The sequence below is a fragment of the Bombina bombina genome, chromosome 2 (assembly GCF_027579735.1).
Source record: "Bombina bombina isolate aBomBom1 chromosome 2, aBomBom1.pri, whole genome shotgun sequence".
NCBI classification, from domain to species: Eukaryota; Metazoa; Chordata; class Amphibia; order Anura; family Bombinatoridae; genus Bombina; species Bombina bombina.
This window is the reverse complement of record NC_069500.1, coordinates 1,333,176,178-1,333,199,351: the sequence shown is the minus strand read 5'-3', so window position 1 is coordinate 1,333,199,351 and position 23,174 is coordinate 1,333,176,178. Positions and strand designations below refer to the sequence as shown.

Below are 23,174 nucleotides of genomic sequence, written 5' to 3'. Positions count from 1 at the left end.
CTTTTGGCTGAAAAGCATCATCCGTTTGGCCTATGAGACTGCTGATGAATAAAGATGGATACAGCACCCACTACTCACTAGTGCACGGAGAGGGCTGACCAAGCCCAAACAATCCAAGTAGAAAAAAGCAGCCTTCAGCAGTGAGCAAAGTGACTTTTATTTGTTAAACACAGGTCAAATACAGCAACGTTTCGGGCTAACAATAAGCCCTTTCTCAAGCCTAACATAAATTGAATAAAACCATTTAAATAGCCATATTGGCGCCAAACAATTGTGAAAAAATAGCACATATATCGTCCTCTAGTGGTGGACTTGAATATTGCATGTCAAAATACATTTCTTGCAATTACAAGGATACAAATCTGTTACAAAATATTTTACATTGTATACATTGCAAAAATTCAATCAACTTCATAAATAAAGTGCCAAGTGATCCTATAAAAAATGAAAAATAAAAAGTAAAAAGTTAGAGTAATAATATTTGTGACAACTAAATTCAATGTGAATATATTAGTGAAAATAAATATATTAAATATCCAAATTTATTAGAATTTAAAATCTAAAATTAATCACAATACTCATATCAAAATTTCTTAATTACCATATATGTATATATAGAAACACAATCAATCGAATGGACTATATATAAAAATTTAAATTGATATATATGGGAATCCTTCAACAAAGGATACCCATATTACAATAAGTCAGAGATTTAAAAACTAATGGGTACTAAGTGAAGATGTAGGTAATGTCAAATGTCTATATCTAATAATGTCACTCAAATGACCTTTTTTAGCTACTAGTTAAGGCATAATCTACTATAATGCTAAGTTTAAATGTATAGCCAAGGTAAATGTAAACCTCTACGCTTAGAGAAATGACCTATTTGTCTTACTCAACATTAAATTACATTTTTTAGATTTTAAATGTTGTCCAGTTATACTCCTTATTAAGGCCTTTAGGCCATAATGTGTTGAGTTCATTGATCCAAAAGGCTTCCCTTTTATTCAATAAGGCCTCTCTATCCCCACCTCTCCTAGGAATGTGTATATGTTCCAAAATTTGGAAGCGTAATTGGCTGATACTATGTCCTGCTTGTAGAAAGTGTGCAGACACTGGAGCATCCTTACCACATCTGATATTTGACTTGTGCTCAGATATCCTCTCACTTGCCTCTCTTGTCGATTGTCCAATGTATACCAATGAACATGGACACTTAATGGCATATATGATAAACTCTGACCTACAAGTCAAATATTCTTTAATACGGTATTTTCTACCTGTATAAGGATGAAAAAATTCTCCTCCCTTGATCATAGAATTACAATTTATGCAAGAGAGGCAGGGATAGCAACCTGTGCGCCGCTTGCCAGTGATAGTTTTCTGTTGATATTTGTGACTACCAACATCTGCTCTAACTAGTTGATCTTTAATATTTGGACTCCTTTTGTAAGCCGGCATAGGTGGTTCATGGAATGCATTAATGTCAGGATGGCATTTCTGTAAAATGTGCCAATACTTTCGTATAATTTTGTTCACCTGACTACTCCTAGTGCTATATTGTGTGACAAACAATAGCCTATTGTTATTCCTATTCCTCTTGTTTCCAATGGGTTCAGACTTACCCTTTCTCGAAATAATATTTTGCTTTTCTCTATTCACAAGTTCAAACGGATAACCCCTTTGTAAAAATCTGTTTGACATCTGTTCCAGTCTCTTTGTTTTTAATTCAGTATCAGACACAATACGATCCACTCTCAATAACTGACTTTTTGGTATCGCTTTAAAAGTGGATGGTGGATGAAAGCTGCCATACAGCAAGGTGTTGTTTTTGTCTGTGGGCTTTGAATAAATATCCGCTCTCAATCCATGTTCCACTTTGTAAATGCATGTGTCTAAGAATTGAATAGACTGTTCATTCCATGTCAAACAAAATTTAATGCCATTAACAGACTTTTTGAGATCATCAATAAATAGTAGTAGGGATCCAATGTCGCCATACCATATGCCAAACACATCGTCAATGAACCTCCACCATGTGGCACCAAATTTCTTAAATAATATATGTTCATAGACAAAAATCTCTTCAAAATTGTTCATAAAAATGTTGGCAGGGCTTATTGTTAGCCCGAAACGTTGCTGTATTTGACCTGTGTTTAACAAATAAAAGTCACTTTGCTCACTGCTGGAGGCTGCTTTTTTCTACTATGAGACTGCTGACCAGCAGCCTCCTGAAAGAATTACTGCTCATTCTACCAGAGCAGTGGCTTCCACATGGGCTTTCAAAAATGAGGCTTCTGTTGAACAGTTTTTTAAGGCATCGACTTGGTCTTCACTGCATACTTTTGCCAAATTTTATAAATTCAATACTTTTGCTTCTTCGGAGGCTATTTTTGGGAGAAAGGTTTTGCAAGCAGTGGTGCCTTCCGTTTAAGGTACCTCTCTTGTTCCCTCCCTTCATCCGTGTCCTAAAGCTTTGGTATTGGTATCCCACAAGTAAAGGATGAATCCGTGGACTGAATACACCTTGCAAGAGAAAACAGAATTTATGCTTACCTGATAAATTACTTTCTCTTGCGGTGTATCCAGTCCACGGCCCGACCTGGCAATGAAGTCAGGTAAAAATCTTTTTGTTTAAACTACATTCACCACTGCACCCTATGGTTTCTCCTTTGGCTTCTTAACCTTTGGTCGAATGACTGGGGGGTGGAGCTAGGGGGGGAGCTATATGGACAGCTCTGCTGTGTGCTCTCTTTGCCACTTCCTGTAGGGAAGGAGAATATCCCACAAGTAAGGATGAATCCGTGGACTGGATACACCACAAGAGAAAGTAATTTATCAGGTAAGCATAAATTCTGTTTTTTTGATACTGGGCTTTAATTCATTAAAGTTTACAATAACTTTTAAAGTTCACTCTGGATCTGCAATAACACGTTTTTACAAAATAAAATTGATGAATAAACATGAAATTTACAGTATAATAACATTATTATTATATTTTTTTTAATCCTTTTTTTATTTTGCGCCATTGATCTCAGCGCTTCTGGAACTCCCAGATAAAAGGGCTGGGCAACCAAGATCTATTAGTATGCCCCCTGGCCAATCAATTTTAGCTATTTTATTCTATGCAAATATTAAGTTCTCTGTCATGCGCATGTACAATTGACATCAAACGTGCGCACTATCCTTCTTGAATGCACATGTGATGCAGTGAGCGCTCTTCACCTGTTAGTTTGGATTATGTATATTAGCGAGTTTTAGATGCCGAATGTTTGCTTTTTATTATTAGCTGGCGGCACAATGAAAAAATAAAAAATACCAGCCATGGTGACACATGGCGATGCCGATCAATCAATCTGCTGGATGCTGCCGATGCAGTCATGGGCACCAGCACAGAGTAATACAACTCTGAAGAATCCAGACTAAAACTATGCAGTAATGAACACGGGCACACTTTTTTATTGAGCACAGGTCTGTCAGTGTTCACACTTGCATTTATTTCACGGTTAGGGGCTGGCACATGCGCTATATGAAGGAATATAAACATACGTGTAGAAGTTATAATTTTGGGATTAGTTTATGAATATTCTAAAAGGAGATTTAACCCTTTGAGTGCTAAGCACTTTCCCACCTGGGTGCTAAGATTTTTTTTTTTTTTAATTTTGTGAACAAAATGTTTTAAAGGTAATATATATATATTTTTTTTCCTCCCACAACAAGAGTGAAATGTAAATTTTGATGAATTAAAGTGCCCCGGTTTTTAATAAAATTTTTAAAAACCGGGCACTTTAGCATCAAAATTGACATTCACTTTAACACACCTGCTCCCCATTCACACCTGAGACACTAACGAGTCACATGATACCGGGGAGGGAAAATGGCTAATTGGGCCCAATTTGGACATTTCCACTTAGGGGGGTACTCACTTTTGTTGTTAACGGTGTTCTACAGGGTCTGTGTGTGTGTGTATATGTGTGTGTGTGTATATATATATATATATATATATATATATATATATATATATATATATATATATATTTATAGAGAGAGAGAGAGATAATGTGTGTATTATATTTTTTTTATTGATAAAAATGAAGTATATATTCTTAGTCATAGCTAAGTCACTTTCCATTTTTATTCATAATGCAGTCATTAAAGGGATATTAAACCCAATTTTTTTCTTTCATGATTCAGATAGAGCATGAGATTTTAAGCACCTTTCTAATTTACTCCTATTATCAATTTTTCTTTGTTCTTATGCTATCTTGATTTGAAAAAGCAGTACTGTAAGCTTTAGAGCCAGTCCATTTTTTGTTCAGCAAATGGGTAGCACTTGCTGATTTGTGGCTAAATGTAGCAAACCAATCAGCAGCTCTATCAAGGTGCTGAACTAAAAAATGGGCCGGCTCCTAACCTTTTATTACTGCTTTTTCAAATCCAAGATAACATGAGAACAAAGAAGAATTGATAATAGGAGTAAATTAGAAAGTTGCTTAGAATTGCATGCTCTATCTGAATCATGAAAGAAAAAACGTGGGGTTAGTATCCCTTTGTATAAACTGCTTTATAATGATTATATACTGAATAAAAATGGAAAGTGACTCTGCTGTTCATATTGAATATAGGCATGTAAGGGTACTTAGTAGTGTGTTAGTATAATGTGGTGCTCAGTTTGACATTTAATACGATTTACCTTTACCAAGTATCGGTGTTCTTTTCTTCTATAAGGTACGACGAGTCCACGGATTCATCCTTTACTTGTGGGATATTATCCTCCCGCTAACAGCAAGTGGCAAAGAGCACCACAGCAGAGCTGTCTATATAGCTCCTCCCTTAGCTCCACCCCCAGTCATTCTCTTTGCCTACTCTAAGTACTAGGAAGGGTAAAGTGAAAGAGGTGATAAAATATTAGTTTCTCTTGTTAAGTGTATCCAGTCCACGGATCATCCATTACTTGTGGGATATTCTCCTTCCCAACAGGAAGTTGCAAGAGGATCACCCACAGCAGAGCTGCTATATAGCTCCTCCCCTCACTGCCATATCCAGTCATTCTCTTGCAACTCTCAACAAAGATAGACGTGGTAAGAGGAGAGTGGTGTATTATAGTTAGTTTTTTAACTTCAATCAAAAGTTAGTTATTTTTAAATGGTACCGGAGTGTACTGTTTCATCTCAGGCAGCATTAGAAGAAGAATCTGCCTGTGATTTCTATGATCTTAGCAGAAGTAACTAAGATCCACTGCCGTTCTCACATATTCTGAGGAGTGAGGTAACTTCAGAGGGGGAATGGCGTGCAGGTTTTCCTGCAATAAGGTATGTGCAATTAACATATTTCTAGGGATGGAATTTGCTAGAAAAATGCTGCTGATACCGGATTAATGTAAGTTAAGCCTTAAATGCAGTGATAGCGACTGGTATCAGGCTTATTAACAGAGATACATACTCTTATAAAAGTGTAATATAAAATGTTTGCTGGCATGTTAATCGTTTTTATATATGTTTGGTGACAAAACGTATTGGGGCCTAGTTTTTTTCCACATGGCTGGCTTGATTTTTGCCTAGAAACAGTTTCACTGAGGCTTTCCACTGTTGTAATATGAGTGGGAGGGGCCTTTTTTAGTGCTTTTCTGTGCAGCTAAAAATACTGACAGAGACATCTAGCTTCCCTCTGCATGATACAGGACATCTCTGAAGGGCTCAAAAGGCTTCAAAGTCGTGTTTGAGGAGGGTAACAACCTGTGGCAGTTGTTGTGACTGTGTTTAAAAAAAAACAAAAAAACGTTTTTGTCATTTATTATTCTGTTTTTGTTATTAAGGGGTTAATCATCCATTTGCAAGTGGGTGCAATGCTCTGCTGACTTGTTACATACACTGTAAAAATGTTGTTAGTGTAACTGCCTTTTTTCACTGTTATTTCAAATTTTGTCAAAATTTGTTTCTCTTAAAGGCACAGTAACGTTTTTTATATTGCTTGTTAACTTGCTTTAAAGTGTTTTCCAAGCTTGCTAGTCTCATTGCTAGTCTGTACAAACATGTCTAAAACAGAGGATACTTGTTCATTATGTTTAAAAGCCATGCTGGAGCCCCATAGGAGAATGTGTACTAAATGTATTGATTTCACCTTAAACAGTAAAGATCAGTCTTTATCTACAAAAGAATTGTCACCAGAGGGGTCTGTCGAGGGGGAAGTTATGCCGGCTAACTCTCCCCACGTGTCGGACCCTTCGCCTCCCGCTCAAGGGACGCACGCTAATATGGCGCCAAGTACATCAGGGACGCCCATAGCGATTACTTTGCAGGACATGGCTGCAATCATGAATAATACCCTGTCAGAGGTATTATCCAGATTGCCTGAATTGAGAGGCAAGCGCGATAGCTCTGGGGTTAGACGAGATACAGAGCGCGTAGATGCTGTAAGAGCCATGTCTGATACTGCGTCACAATATGCAGAATCTGAGGACGGAGAGCTTCAGTCTGTGGGTGACGTCTCTGAATCGGGGAGACCTGATTCAGAGATTTCTAATTTTAAATTTAAGCTTGAGAACCTCCGTGTATTGCTTGGGGAGGTATTGGCTGCTCTGAATGACTGTGACACAATTGCAGTGCCAGAGAAATTGTGTAGGCTGGATAAATACTATACAGTGCCGGTGAGTACTGATGTTTTTCCAATACCTAAAAGGCTTACAGAAATTATTAGTAAGGAGTGGGATAGGCCCGGTGTGCCCTTTTCCCCACCTACTATATTTAGAAAAATGTTTCCAATAGATGCCACTACTCGGGACTTATGGCAGACTGTCCCTAAGGTGGAGGGAGCAGTTTCTACTTTAGCAAAGCGTACCACTATCCTGGTTGAGGACAGTTGTGCTTTTTCAGATCCAATGGATAAAAAATTAGAGGTTTACCTTAAGAAAATGTTTATTCAACAAGGTTTTATTTTACAGCCCCTTGCATGCATTGCGCCTGTCACTGCTGCGGCGGCATTCTGGTTTTAGGCCCTGGAAGAGGCCATCCATACAGCTCCATTGACTGAAATTGTTGACAAGCTTAGAACTCTTAAGCTAGCTAACTCATTTGTTTCTGATGCCATTGTTCATTTGACTAAACTAACGGCTAAGAATTCCGGATTCGCCATCCAGGCGCGTAGGGCGCTATGGCTCAAATCCTGGTCAGCTGATGTGACTTCAAAGTCTAAATTACTCAACATTCCTTTCAAGGGGCAGACCTTATTCGGGCCTGGTTTGAAAGAAATTATTGCTGACATTTCTGGAGGTAAGGGTCATACCCTTCCTCAGGACAGGGCCAAATCAAAGGCCAAACAGTCTAATTTTCGTGCCTTTCGAAATTTCAAGGCAGGTGCAGCATCAACTTCCTCTGCTTGAAAACAAAAGGGAACTTTTGCTCAATCCAAGCAGGCCTGGAAACCTAACCAGTCCTGGAACAAGGGCAAGCAGGCCAGAAAGCCTGCTGCTGCCTCTAAGACAGCATGAAGGAGCGGCCCCCTATCCGACAACGGATCTAGTAGGGGGTAGACTCTCTCTCTTCGCCCAGGCGTGGGCAAGAGATGTTCAGGATCCCTGGGCGTTGGAGATCATATCTCAGGGATATCTTCTGGACTTCAAAGCTTCTCCTCCACAAGGGAGATTTCACCTTTCAAGATTATCTGCAAACCAGATAAAGAAAGAGGCATTCCTAAGCTGCGTACAAGATCTCCTTGTAATGGGAGTGATCCATCCAGTTCCGCGGACGGAACAAGGACAGGGGTTTTATTCAAATCTGTTTGTGGTTCCCAAAAAAGAGGGAACCTTCAGACCAATTTTTGGATTTAAAGATCCTAAACAAATTCCTCAGAGTTCCGTCATTCAAGATGGAAACTATTCGAACCATTTTACCCATGATCCAAGAGGGTCAGTACATGACCACAGTGGACTTAAAGGATGCCTACCTTCACATTCCGATTCACAAGAATCATCATCAGTTCCTGAGGTTTGCCTTTCTAGACAGGCATTACCAATTTGTAGCTCTTCCATTCGGGTTGGCTACAGCCCCAAGAATTTTTACAAAGGTTCTGGGCTCACTTCTGGCGGTCCTAAGACCGCGAGGCATAGCGGTGGCTCCTTACCTGGACGACATCCTGATACAGGCGTCAAGCTTTCAAATTGCCAAATCTCATACAGAGATAGTTCTGGCATTCCTGAGGTCGCATGGGTGGAAAGTGAACTAAGAAAAGAGTTCTCTATCTCCTCTCACAAGGGTTTCCTTCCTAGGGACTCTAATAGATTCTGTAGAAATGAAAATTTACCTGACGGAGTCCAGGTTATCAAAACTTCTTAATGCTTGCCGTGTTCTTCACTCCATTCCGCGCCTCACGGTGGCTCAGTGCATGGAAGTAATCGGCTTAATGGTAGCGGCGATGGACATAGTGCCATTCGCGCGCCTGCATCTCAGACCGCTGCAATTATGCATGCTCAGTCAGTGGAATGGGGATTACACAGATTTGTCCCCTCTACTAAATCTGGATCAGGAAACCAGAGATTCTCTTCTCTGGTGGTTATCTCGGGCCCATCTGTCCAAGGGTATGACCTTTCGCAGACCAGATTGGACAATTCTAACAACAGATGCCAGCCTTCTAGATTGGGTGCAGTCTGGAACTCCCTGAAGGCTCAGGGTTCATGGACTCAGGAGGAGAAACTCCTCCCAATAACTATTCTGGAGTTAAGAGCAATATTCAATGCTCTTCTGGCTTGGCCTCAGCTAGCAACACTGAGGTTCATCAGATTTCAGTCGGACAACACCACGACTGTGGCTTACATCAACCATCAAGGGGGAACCAGGAGTTCCCTAGCGATGTCAGAAGTCTCCAAGATAATTCGCTGGGCAGAGACTCACTCTTGCCACCTGTCAGCGATCCATATCCCAGGTGTAGAGAACTGGGAGGCGGATTTTCTAAGTCGTCAGACTTTTCATCCGGGGGAATGGGAACTCCATCTGGAGGTGTTTGCTCAATTGGTTCTCCGTTGGGGCAAACCAGAATTGGATCTCATGGCGTCTCGCCAGAATGCCAAGCTTCCTTGTTACGGATCCAGGTCCAGGGACCCAGAAGCGGCACTGATAGATGCTCTAGCAGCCCCTTGGTTCTTCAACCTGGCTTACGTGTTTCCACCGTTTCCTCTGCTCCCTCGTCTGATTGCCAAAATCAAATGGGAAAGAGCATCAGTGATATTGATAGCGCCTGCGTGGCCACGCAGGACCTGGTATGCAGACCTAGTGGACATGTCATCCTTTCCACCATGGACTCTGCCTCTGAGACAAGACCTTCTAATACAAGGTCCTTTCAATCATCCGAATCTACTTTCTCTGAGACTGACTGCATGGAGATTGAACGCTTGATCCTATCAAAGCGTGGCTTCTCCGAGTCAGTAATTGATACCTTAATACAGGCACGAAAGCCTGTCACCAGGAAAATTTACCACAAGATATGGCGTAAATATCTTCATTGGTGTGAATCCAAGAATTACTCATGGAGTAGGGTTAGGATTCCTAGGATATTATCCTTCCTCCAAGAGAGTTTGGACAAAGGATTATCAGCTAGTTCTTTAAAGGGACAGATTTCTGCTCTGTCTATTCTTTTACACAAGCGTCGGGCAGAAGTTCCAGACGTTCAGGCATTTTGTCAGGCTTTAGTTAGAATTAAGCCTGTGTTTAAACCTGTTGCTCCTCTATGGAGCTTAAACTTGGTTCTTAAAGTTTTTCATTCTATTGATATCAAACTTCTTTCATGGAAAGTTCTTTTTCTGATGGCTATTTCCTCGGCTCGAAGAGTCTTGGAGTTATCTGCCTTACATTGTGATTCTCCTTATCTGATCTTCATTCAGATAAAGTTGTTCTGCGTACAAAACCTGGGTTTTTACCTAAGGTGGTTTCTAACAAGAATATCAATCAAGAGATTGTTGTTCCATCATTATGTCCTAATCCTTCTTCAAAGAAGGAAAGTATTTTGCATAATCTAGACGTAGTCCGTGCCTTGAAGTTTTACTTACAGGCTACTAAAGATTTTCGCCAAACATCTAACCTGTTTGTTGTTTACTCTGGACAGAGGAGAGGTCAGAAGGCCTCGGCAACCTCTCTTTCTTTTTGGCTTCGGAGTATAATCTGTTTAGCCTATGAGACTGCTGGACAGCAGCCTCCTGAAAGAATTACGGCTCATTCTACTAGGGCTGTGGCTTCCACCTGGGCCTTTAAAAATGAGGCCTCTGTTGAACAGATTTGCAAGGCTGCAACTTGGTCTTCGCTTCATACTTTTTCCAAATTTTACAAATTTGATACTTTTGCTTCTTCGGAGGCTGTTTTTGGGAGAAAGGTTCTACAGGCAGTGGTTCCTTCCATTTAAGTTCCTGCCTTGTCCCTCCCATCATCCGTGTACTTTAGCTTTGGTATTGGTATCCCACAAGTAATGGATGATCCGTGGACTGGATACACTTAACAAGAGAAAACATAATTTATGCTTACCTGATAAATTTATTTCTCTTGTAGTGTATCCAGTCCACGGCCCGCCCTGTCCTTTTCAGGCAGGTCTAAATATTAATTAAACTACAGTCACCACTGCACCCTATGGTTTCTCCTTTCTCGGCTTGTTTCGGTCGAATGACTGGATATGGCAGTGAGGGGAGGAGCTATATAGCAGCTCTGCTGTGGGTGATCCTCTTGCAACTTCCTGTTGGGAATGAGAATATCCCACAAGTAATGGATGATCCGTGGACTGGATACACTACAAGAGAAATAAATTTATCAGGTAAGCATAAATTATGTTTTTTAATTTCTTCAAGCAAGAGTTTTTTGTTTTAAATGGTACTGGTGTGTACTATTTACTCTCAGGCAGCAGATGGATGAAGACTTCTGCCTGGAGGATGACGATCTTAGCATTTGTAACTAAGATCCAGTGCTGTTCCCACAGAGGCTGAGGGGTACAAGAAACTTCAGTGTGAGGAACGTTTTCATGCTATATAGCAGTGAGGTATGTTCAGCCATTTTGTCTGGAGAGACTGTATTTCAGAAGGGCTGACAGTATCCCCATGAGGGTAAGGGTAAGCAGTAATCCTAAATGCTATAGAAAGGCATTACTAAGCTTGCATAAGGGGCTAATTACAAAAATGGTTGACACTGAGTTTTGAATGTTTGTGGGCAAACGTTTTATGAACTGGGAGTGCTGTTAACGTTTTGTGGGCAATAATGTTTTTTGGGCAACTTTATTGAGGGTACACTTGGCTTATTTTTTGGGTCTCAGAACCCACATGGCTAGTTTAAAACTGCTCTGGTGCGGTTCTTTGAGGCTGTAGAGACATTGAGTGAGATGGGCGGGGCCTATTTTCGCGCCTCAGATGCGCAGTTATTTCTCTTGTAAGTTGTATCCAGTCCACGGATTCATCCATTACTTGTGGGATATTCTCCTTCCCAACAGGAAGCTGCAAGAGGATCACCCACAGCAGAGCTGTCTATATAGCTCCTCCCCTAACTGCCACCTCCCAGTCATTCTCTTGCAGCTCTCGACAAGGGAATCAGCTAGAGAGATGTGGTGCATTAATGTAGTTTATCTTCAATCAAAAGTTTGTTATTTTCAAATGGTACCGGAGTTGTACTATTTTAGCCTCAGGCAGAAAGTTGAAGAAGAGTCTGCCTGTGGTCTTTGATGATCTTAGCAGGTTGTAACTAAGATCCATTGCTGTTATCACACATAACTGAAGAGATGGGTAACTTCAGCTGGGGGAATAGCGTGCAGGGTCTCCTGCTCTGAGATATGTGCAGTTTTAAATTTTTCTAGAGAGATGATAAGCTAGAAAATGCTGACAGTGCCTGATTTATTTAAGGTAAGACTGATTACAGTGATTTAATAACGACTGGTATCATGCTTGCTGTAAAGGGTAATATTTTTATGATTTACTCACATTACTGAATAGATATAACGTTTGCTTGAGGTGTATAAACGTTTATTTCATATTGGTGATAAAACTTTTATTCTGGGGCCCAGTTTTTCCACATGGCTGACTAGATTTTGCCTAGGGATAGTTTTTTAAGGCCCTCTCACTGTGAGTACAGGTTGGGAGGGGCCTATTTTCCATTAGTTTTTGCAGCTTGAGATATCCAGCTTCCCTGAAGGAGTCCCCTGAACATTTAGGACCTCTCTAAAGGGTTTTTGTGCCTTCCAAAATCGTTGTATGGGCAGGTAGGGCCACAGTAGAGCTGTGGCAGTTTGTTGTGACTATTTAAAAACGTTTATTTCTCCAACATAGGTGTGTCCGGTCCACGGCGTCATCCTTACTTGTGGGATATTCTCTTCCCCAACAGGAAATGGCAAAGAGCCCAGCAAAGCTGGTCACATGATCCCTCCTAGGCTCCGCCTTCCCCAGTCATTCTCTTTGCCGTTGTACAGGCGGAGATGGCTTAGAGTTTTTTAGTGTTTAACTGTAGTTTTTATTATTCAATCAAGAGTTTGTTATTTTAAAATAGTGCTGGTATGTACTATTTACTCTGAAACAGAAAAGAGATGAAGATTTCTGTTTGTAAGAGGAAAATGATTTTAGCAACCGTTACTAAAATCGATGGCTGTTTCCACACAGGACTGTTGAGAGGAATTAACTTCAGTTGGGGGAACAGTGAGCAGACTTTTGCTGCTTGAGGTATGAAACATTCTAACAAGACGATGTAATGCTGGAAGCTGTCATTTTCCCTATGGGATCCGGTAAGCCATTTTTATTACAGACAGAAAAAAAGGGCTTCACAAGGGCTTTTTAAGACTGTAGACATTTTCTGGGCTAAATCGATTTATATATAAACATATTTTATACTCCATAGCCTTGAGGAATTATTTTAATCTTGGGAATTTTGTAAAATAACCGGCAGGCACTGTATTGGACACCTTATTCTCTAGGGGCTTTCCCTAATCATAGGCAGAGTCTCATTTTCGCGCCTGTATTGCGCACTTGTTTTTGAGAAGCATGACATGCAGATGCATGTGTGAGGAGCTCTGATACATAGAAAAGACTTTCTGAAGGCGTCATTTGGTATCGTATTCCCCTTTGGGCTTGGTTGGGTCTCAGCAAAGCAGATACCAGGGACTGTAAAGGGGTTAAATATAAAAACGTTATTTTAAGGGTTAAAGCTTCCAAATTTGGTGTGCAATACTTTTAAGGCCTTAAGACACTTTGGTGAAATTTTGGTGAATTTTGAACAATTCCTTCATACTTTTTCGCAATTGCAGTAATAAAGTGTGTTCAGTTTAAAATTTAAAGTGACAGTAACGGTTTTATTTTAAAACGTTTTTTTGTACTTTGTTATCAAGTTTATGCCTGTTTAACATGTCTGAACTACCAGATAGACTGTGTTCTGAATGTGGGGAAGCCAAGGTTCCTTCTCATTTAAATAGATGTGATTTATGTGACACAAATTTAGAGAAAATGATGCCCAAGATGATTCCTCAAGTGAGGGGAGTAAGCATGGTACTGCATCATCCCCTCCTTCGTCTACACCAGTCTTGCCCACACAGGAGGCCCCTAGTACATCTAGCGCGCCAATACTCCTTACTATGCAACAATTAACGGCTGTAATGGATAATTCTATCAAAAACATTTTAGCCAAAATGCCCACTTATCAGCGAAAGCGCGACTGCTCTGTTTTCGAAAATACTGAAGAGCATGAGGACGCTGATGATATTGGTTCTGAAGGGCCCCTACACCAGTCTGAGGGGGCCAGGGAGGTTTTGTCTGAGGGAGAAATTTCAGATTCTGGGAAAATTTCTCAACAAGCTGAACCTGATGTGATTTCATTTAAATTTAAGTTGGAACATCTCCGCGCTCTGCTTAAGGAGGTGTTATCCACTCTGGATGATTGTGAGAATTTGGTCATTCCAGAGAAACTATGTAAAATGGACAAGTTCCTAGAGGTCCCGGGGCCCCCCGAAGCTTTTCCTATACCCAAGCGGGTGGCGGACATTGTAAATAAAGAATGGGAAAGGCCCGGTATACCTTTCGTCCCTCCCCCCATATTTAAAAAATTGTTTCCTATGGTCGACCCCAGAAAGGACTTATGGCAGACAGTCCCCAAGGTCGAGGGGGCGGTTTCTACTCTAAACAAACGCACCACTATACCCATAGAAGATAGTTGTGCTTTCAAAGATCCTATGGATAAAAAATTAGAAGGTTTGCTTAAAAAGAGGTTTGTTCAGCAAGGTTACCTTCTACAACCAATTTCATGCATTGTCCCTGTCACTACAGCCGCGTGTTTCTGGTTCGATGAGCTAGAAAAGGCGATCAATAATAATTCTTCTTCTTATGAGGAGATTATGGACAGAATTCGTGCTCTCAAATTGGCTAATTCTTTCACCCTAGACGCCACTTTGCAATTGGCTAGGTTAGCGGCGAAAAATTCTGGGTTTGCTATTGTGGCGCGCAGAGCGCTTTGGTTAAAATCTTGGTCAGCGGATGCGTCTTCCAAGAACAAATTGCTTAACATTCCTTTCAAGGGGAAAACGCTGTTTGGCCCTGACTTGAAAGAGATTATCTCTGATATCACTGGGGGCAAGGGCCACGCCCTTCCTCAGGATAGGTCTTTCAAGGCCAAAAATAAACCTAATTTTCGTCCCTTTCGCAGAAACGGACCAGCCCCAAGTGCTACGTCCTCTAAGCAGGAGGGTAATACTTCTCAAGCCAAACCAGCCTGGAGACCAATGCAAGGCTGGAACAAAGGAAAGCAGGCCAAGAAACCTGCCACTGCTACCAAGACAGCATGAGATGTTGGCCCCCGATCCGGGACCGGATCTGGTGGGGGGCAGACTCTCTCTCTTCGCTCAGGCTTGGGCAAGAGATGTTCTGGATCCTTGGGCGCTAGAAATAGTCTCCCAAGGTTATCTTCTGGAATTCAAGGGGCTTCCCCCAAGGGGGAGGTTCCACAGGTCTCAATTGTCTTCAGACCACATAAAAAAACAGGCATTCTTGCATTGTGTAGAAGACCTGTTAAAAATGGGAGTGATTCATCCTGTTCCATTAGGAGAACAAGGGATGGGGTTCTACTCCAATCTGTTCGTAGTTCCCAAAAAAGAGGGAACGTTCAGACCAATCTTAGATCTCAAGATCCTAAACAAGTTTCTCAAGGTTCCATCGTTCAAAATGGAAACCATTCGAACAATTCTTCCTTCCATCCAGGAAGGTCAATTCATGACCACGGTGGATTTAAAGGATGCGTATCTACATATTCCTATCCACAAGGAACATCATCGGTTCCTAAGGTTCGCATTCCTGGACAAGCATTACCAGTTTGTGGCACTTCCGTTCGGATTAGCCACTGCTCCAAGGATTTTCACAAAGGTACTAGGGTCCCTTCTAGCGGTGCTAAGACCAAGGGGCATTGCAGTAGTACCTTACTTGGACGACATTCTGATTCAAGCGTCGTCCCTTCCTCAAGCAAAGGCTCACACGGACATTGTCTTGGCCTTTCTCAGATCTCACGGATGGAAAGTGAACGTAGAAAAGAGTTCTCTATCTCCGTCAACAAGGGTTCCCTTCTTGGGAACAATAATAGACTCCTTAGAAATGAGGATTTTTCTGACAGAGGCCAGAAAAACAAAACTTCTGAACTCTTGTCAAATACTTCATTCTGTTCCTCTTCCTTCCATAGCGCAGTGCATGGAAGTAATAGGTTTGATGGTAGCGGCAATGGACATAGTTCCTTTTGCACGCATTCATCTAAGACCATTACAACTGTGCATGCTCAGTCAGTGGAATGGGGACTATACAGACTTGTCTCCGACGATACAAGTAAATCAGAGGACCAGAGATTCACTCCGTTGGTGGCTGTCCCTGGACAACCTGTCACAGGGGATGAGCTTCCGCAGACCAGAGTGGGTAATTGTCACGACCGACGCCAGTCTGGTGGGCTGAGGCGCGGTCTGGGGACCCCTGAAAGCTCAGGGTCTTTGGTCTCGGGAAGAATCTCTTCTACCGATAAATATTCTGGAACTGAGAGCGATATTCAATGCTCTCAAGGCTTGGCCTCAGCTAGCAAAGGCCAAGTTCATACGGTTTCAATCAGACAACATGACAACTGTTGCGTACATCAACCATCAGGGGGGAACAAGGAGTTCCCTGGCGATGGAAGAAGTGACCAAAATCATTCGATGGGCGGAGACTCACTCCTGCCACTTGTCTGCAATCCACATCCCAGGAGTGGAAAATTGGGAAGCGGATTTTCTGAGTCGTCAGACATTTCATCCGGGGGAGTGGGAACTCCATCCGGAAATCTTTGCCCAAATTACTCAACTGTGGGGCATTCCAGACATGGATCTGATGGCCTCTCGTCAGAACTTCAAGGTTCCTTGCTACGGGTCCAGATCCAGGGATCCCAAGGCGACTCTAGTAGATGCACTAGTAGCACCTTGGACCTTCAAACTAGCTTATGTATTCCCGCCGTTTCCTCTCATCCCCAGGCTGGTAGCCAGGATCAAGCAGGAGAGGGCATCGGTGATCTAGATAGCTCCTGCGTGGCCACGCAGGACTTGGTATGCAGACCTGGTGAATATGTCATCGGCTCCACCATGGAAGCTACCTTTGAGACGAGACCTTCTTGTTCAAGGTCCGTTCGAACATCCGAATCTGGTCTCACTCCAACTGACTGCTTGGAGATTGAACGCTTGATCTTATCAAAGCGAGGATTCTCAGATTCTGTCATTGATACTCTTGTTCAGGCCAGAAAGCCTGTAACTAGAAAAATTTACCACAAAATATGGAAAAAATATATCTGTTGGTGTGAATCTAAAGGATTCCCTTGGGACAAGGTAAAAATTCCTAAGATTCTATCCTTTCTTCAAGAAGGTTTGGAGAAAGGATTATCTGCAAGTTCCTTGAAGGGACAGATTTCTGCCTTGTCTGTGTTACTTCACAAAAAGCTGGCAGCTGTGCCAGATGTTCAAGCCTTTGTTCAGGCTCTGGTTAGAATCAAGCCTGTTTACAAACCTTTGACTCCTCCTTGGAGTCTCAATTTAGTTCTTTCAGTTCTTCAGGGGGTTCCGTTTGAACCCTTACATTCCGTTGATATTAAGTTATTATCTTGGAAAGTTTTGTTTTTGGTTGCAATTTCTTCTGCTAGAAGAGTTTCAGAATTATCTGCTCTGCAGTGTTCTCCTCCTTATCTGGTGTTCCATGCAGATAAGGTGGTTTTACGTACTAAACCTGGTTTTCTTCCGAAAGTTGTTTCTAACAAAAACATTAACCAGGAGATAGTCGTACCTTCTTTGTGTCCGAATCCAGTTTCAAAGAAGGAACGTCTGTTGCACAATTTGGATGTTGTTCGTGCTCTAAAATTCTATTTAGATGCTACAAAGGATTTTAGACAAACATCTTCCTTGTTTGTTGTTTATTCTGGTAAAAGGAGAGGTCAAAAAGCAACTTCTACCTCTCTCTCTTTTTGGATTAAAAGCATCATCAGATTGGCTTACGAGACTGCCGGACGGCAGCCTCCTGACAGAATCACAGCTCATTCCACTAGGGCTGTGGCTTCCACATGGGCCTTCAAGAACGAGGCTTCTGTTGATCAGATATGTAAGGCAGCGACTTGGTCTTCACTGCACACTTTTACTAAATTTTACAAGTTTGATACTTTTGCTTCTTCTGAGGCTATTTTTGGGAGAAAGGTTTTGCAAGCCGTGGTGCCTTCCATCTAGGTGACCTGATTTGCTCCCTCCCTTCATCCGTGTCCTAAAGCTTTGGTATTGGTTCCCACAAGTAAGGATGACGCCGTGGACCGGACACACCTATGTTGGAGAAAACAGAATTTATGTTTACCTGATAAATTACTTTCTCCAACGGTGTGTCCGGTCCACGGCCCGCCCTGGTTTTTTAATCAGGTCTGATAATTTATTTTCTTTAACTACAGTCACCACGGTATCATATGGTTTCTCCTATGCAAATTTTCCTCCTTTACGTCGGTCGAATGACTGGGGAAGGCGGAGCCTAGGAGGGATCATGTGACCAGCTTTGCTGGGCTCTTTGCCATTTCCTGTTGGGGAAGAGAATATCCCACAAGTAAGGATGACGCCGTGGACCGGACACACCGTTGGAGAAAGTAATTTATCAGGTAAACATAAATTCTGTTATCGTTTTTTTGATCCGGTTTTGAAACTAAGGGGTTAATCATCCATTTGCAAGTGGGTGCAATGCTCTCTCAGCCTATTATACACACTGTAAAGATTTCGTAAGATTTACTGCTTTTTTCACTGTTTTAGCAGTTTCTGTGATTGTTTTTTTCTCTTAAAGGCACAGTACCGTTTTTATTTTTTGCTTGTTCACAGTTATTAAAGTGTTTTCCAAGCTTGCTGGTCTCATTACTAGTCTGTTTAAACATGTCTGACATAGAGGAAACTCATTGTACATTATGTTTAGAAGCCATTGTGGAACCCCCTCTTAGAATGTGTACCAAATGCACTGATTTTACTATAGATTACAAAGACCATATTCTGGCTTTAAAAAATTTATCACCAGAAGAAATTGACAAGGAGGAAGTTATGCCGTCTAACTCTCCCCACGTGTCAGATCCTATAAATCCCGCTCAGGGGACGCCAAGTACATCTAGCGCGCCCATTGCGTATACCTTGCAAGACATGGCGGTAGTTATGAATCTTACCCTTACAGAGGTATTATCTAAACTGCCAGGATTGCAAGGAAAGCGAGACAGTTCTGGGACTAGAATAAATACAGAGCTCTCTGACGCTTTAGTAGCTATCTCTGATACACCCTCACAATATAATGAAGCTGAAGCAGGGGAGCTTCAATCTGTGGGTGATTTTTCTGATTCAGGGAAGATACTTCAATCTGATTCTGATATGTCTACATTTAAATTTAAGCTTGAACACCTCCTCGTATTGCTCAGGGAGGTTTTAGCAACTCTGGACGACTGTGACACTATTGTAGTCCCAGAGAAATTATGTGGATTGGATAAATACTATGCAGTACCTACTTACACTGATGTTTTTCCAATGCCTAAAAGGTTTTCTGAAATTATTACTAAGGAATGGGATAGACCAGGTGTACCGTTTTCTCCCCCTCCTGTTTTTAAAAAGATGTTTCCTATAGACGCCGCTACACGGGACTTATGGCAGACGGTCCCTAAGGTGGAGGGAGCAGTTTCTACTGTAGCTAAGAGTACCACTATCCCTGTCGAGGACAGTTGTGCTTTTCTAGATCCAATGGATAAAAAATTAGAGGGTTACCTAAAGAAAATTTTTATTCAACAAGGTTTTATTCTCCAGCCTCTTGCATGCATTGCCCCAGTCACTGCTGCCGCGGCTTTCTGGTTTGAGTCCCTAGAGGAGGCTCTACAGGTTGAAACCCCGTTGGAAGGTATTATTGACAAGCTTAGGGCCCTTAAGCTAGCCAATTCATTTGTTTCTGACGCCGTTGTTCATTTAACCAAGCTAACGGCTAAAAATTCAGGTTTTGCTATTCAGGCGCGTAGGGCGCTATGGCTTAAATCCTGGTCAGCTGACGTGACTTCAAAGTCTAAACTTCTCAACATTTCCTTCAAAGGACAGATCCTATTCGGGCCTGGACTGAAGGAGATCATTTCTGACATCACTGGAGGAAAAGGTCACGCCCTTCCTCAAGACGGGTCCAACAAATTAAGGACCAAACAGTCTAGTTTTCGGCCCTTTTGAAACTTCAAGAGTGGCGCAGCTTCAACTTCCTCTAACACAAAACAAGAGGGAACTTTTGCTCAGTCTAAGCCGGTCTGGAGACCTAACCAGGCTTGGAACAAGGGGAAACAGGCCAAGAAGCCTGCTGCTGCCTCTAAGACAGCATGAAGGAGCAGCCACCGATCCGGAAACGGATCTAGTAGGGGGCAGACTCTCTCTCTTCGCCCAGGCTTGGGCAAGAGATGTCTAGGATCCCTGGACATAGGAAATTGTGTCCAAGGGTTATCTTCTGGAATTCAAAACCTCTCCCCCAAAAGGGAGATTTCATCTCTCACTTTTATCTGCAAACCAGATAAAGAGAGAAGCATTCTTACATTGTGTTCAAGAGCCTCCTAGTTATGGGAGTGATCCACCCAGTTCCGCAGGAGGAACAGGGACAGGGCATTTATTCAAATCTGTTTGTTGTTCCCAAGAAAGAGGAAACATTCAGACCAATCTTAGATCTCAAGATCTTAAACAAATTTCTCAGAGTCCCATCCTTCAAGATGGAGACCATTCGAACCATCCTTCTTATGATCCAGGAGGGTCAATACAGGCACTACCAGTTTGTGGCTCTTCCCTTCGGGTTGGCCACGGCACCAAGAATCTTTACAAAGATTCTAGGTTCCCTCTAAAGTCACCACTGCACCCTATAGTTTCTCCTTTCTCTTGCTTGTCTTCGGTCGAATGACTGGGAGGTGGCAGTTAGGGGAGGAGCTATATAGACAGCTCTGCTGTGGGTGATCCTCTTGCAGCTTCCTGTTGGGAAGGAGAATATCCCACAAGTAATGGATGAATCCGTGGACTGGATACACCACAAGAGAAATAAATTTATCAAGTAAGCATAAATTTTGTTTTCTTTTCGGCTAATACCAATTTTTAATGTGTTTGACGGTGATTGCTGTTTAAGTAATCACCTGAATAATAAAACCTCCATTTAAAAAGGCAGATGCACCTCTGTATAATGAAGCATGCATGTCCCTTGTGATGTAGAGAACAAGATATGGAGATTAGAAGAAGTCCCACAGCACAAGCCGTGAGAACCTTCCTTGGAGTACTTATTGCATGTGACACCATCAAGCAAAACAAATGTCCTCCATGCTGGGTATGGAGAACAGAAGACATCTCCCTGCCATCCTTTATTCTCAAATGCTATTTATTGTCTCTTACCAACTATGTTGCAGTTCATGTAATAATAATTCCAGAATTTATTCATTTCCTATATTCCTTATAACTAGTAAGATATTGCAGCTGTGTCTCACATTGTTCTGTTTATTTTAATTCTCATAATTTCTGTAATAGTGAAATGCCATTTCTAGAAATATAAATAATGCGTTTTTTCTTGACAGGCGGCTCACAGAAAACGCAAAGGAGCAGCCACCAACAATTGCAGACAAAGAAGGAAAAAGAGAGTAGCTAGTAACATAGCGGCAATGGCAGAAGATGCGGAGACAATAAATTTAGAAGAAAGTGGTATGTTTATATGGTAAATTAGAACTGCCCAACCTAATGCTTCTGAGCCTCAATACAATTTCCAGTACCTTTTTATCTGCTCAACGTCCCCTATCTCAGCATTCTCTTATGTCACCTTGTTCCATTGCTGAAATGAAATATTGTTTACTTGATCATTCTTTGTTTTTTTTTATTTTTGAATAGCCTACTTTCTAACTTGCTCTGTGCATTTACAAACCCTGCTTATAACTCTTGCATGGTTGAATAAATTCCGTTAAATCTTGTATTTAGCCAGAACTGCCAATCACTACAGAAATTGGAGTATACGAATTTATTTTATACTGAATTTAAATATTTGTCACATTGCTCTTAAAGGAACAGTAAATGTTAATTTGTTTCCCCATTATTACTACAATTACTGTCACCTTGCAAAAATAACCGTTATATTGATGGCCTTACAAGTCCCCTATTGTTATCTGCAAAACTCTCCTTCCTGGTGCACAGGTTTTTTTTGTTTTGTTTGTTTTTTAAACACAGGGTTTTTCTTCTATCACAACCCATTTAATTGCGCTCAGACAAATGTAGCAAGCTCTCCTGGATAAAGCTGTTTTTTATGTGAAAATCCTTTCAGATCTAGAGGGGGAAAACAAGAGTAATACTTATGCAGGATTTTCCAGTGCCAGTTTGGCATAACACATGCATGCATTGATACATTTTTACATCTGCCTATATCAAGTCCAGACATTTGCTTGATAAATCTTTCGGTAACATTTGTTTTTCTGTTTCCCATAAAAACCTGCCTTTTTTGAACAGCACACTTTGTTTATAAACATTGTTTACTCTGTGCTATCATGTTTATTTTATGTACTGACATTTCCAATGGCCATGGCTAAATATATTTTTATTTCTGCAGGGGAAGAAGTAGTAGATCTCACTTGTGAATCATCAGACCCAGTGGTAGTTGACTTAACTCACAATGACTCTGTTGTTGTAAGTAATTGGGTGCATTAATTTTATGTTAAAGGAACATAGTGTTCAAAGAAAATGTGTATCATCATGTATATGGAAGAGTAGCTGTTAAACGTTACAAGTATTCATATAAAATGACTGAATTAAAAGCTGTTTAAATTTCACGTGACATAGACAGGAAATACATGATTCTTTATGGCTGAGTCCTGGGACTCTGCATCTCACTTGATGTCAGGTACAACTCCCAGAGAAAAATGTGGGAACAGCCGTATTCTAAAACACAAAGCATTGTAATATATATTGAATCATTCACTTTAGGTGTAAAATAGGAATATTTCTCTTGTTAAGTGTGTTCAGTCCACGGGTCATCCATTACTTATGGGATATATTCTCCTTCCCAACAGGAAGTTGCAAGAGGATCACCCAAGCAGAGCTGCTATATAGCTCCTCCCCTCACATGTCATATCCAGTCATTCTCTTGCAACCCTCAACAAAGAAGGAGGTCGCGAGAGGAGCTGGAGTTTTTACTTAACTATTCTTCAATCAAAAGTTTGTTATTTTAAATGGCACCGGAGTGTGCTGTTTTTCTATCTCAGGCAGTAGTTGGAAGAAGAAACTGCCTGCATTTTTTTCTATGATCTTAGCAGGCGTAACTAAGATCCACTGGCTGTTCTCGACATTCTGTGGAGTGGGGTAACTTCAGAAAATGGGAATAGCATGCGGGGTCCTCCGCAAATGAGGTATGTGCAGTACTTTATTTTCTGGGAATGGAATTGACTAAGAAAATACTGCTGTTACCGTATGATGTAAGTACAGCCTTAAATGCAGTAGTAGCAACTGGTATCAGGCTGATAAATGTATGCGCAGTCGAGTTATATTCTAGGGACTAGAATTTGACTGAGAAAATACTGTTAACACTGAAATAATTCTTAAGCCTTCTCTGCAGTGGTAGCGACTGGTAGCAGGCTTAGTGATAGCTTTGCATGACATTGAGAAATGTTGTTTTTAATAAAACGTTTACTGGCATGTTATTCGTTTTT

The 23,174-nt window shown here is 41.3% G+C and overlaps 1 protein-coding gene across 1 annotated transcript in view; it reads left to right on the top strand.

Moving 5' to 3' along the window:
- RNF4 (ring finger protein 4) overlaps positions 1-23,174 on the top strand; it is a gene marked incomplete in the record, with an annotated part of 288,611 nt that overhangs the window by 67,719 nt on the left and 197,718 nt on the right. The window contains 2 exon segments of the mRNA XM_053704205.1: positions 21,063-21,186; positions 22,079-22,155. Of these exon segments, the coding sequence (XP_053560180.1) occupies positions 21,063-21,186; positions 22,079-22,155 (201 nt within the window).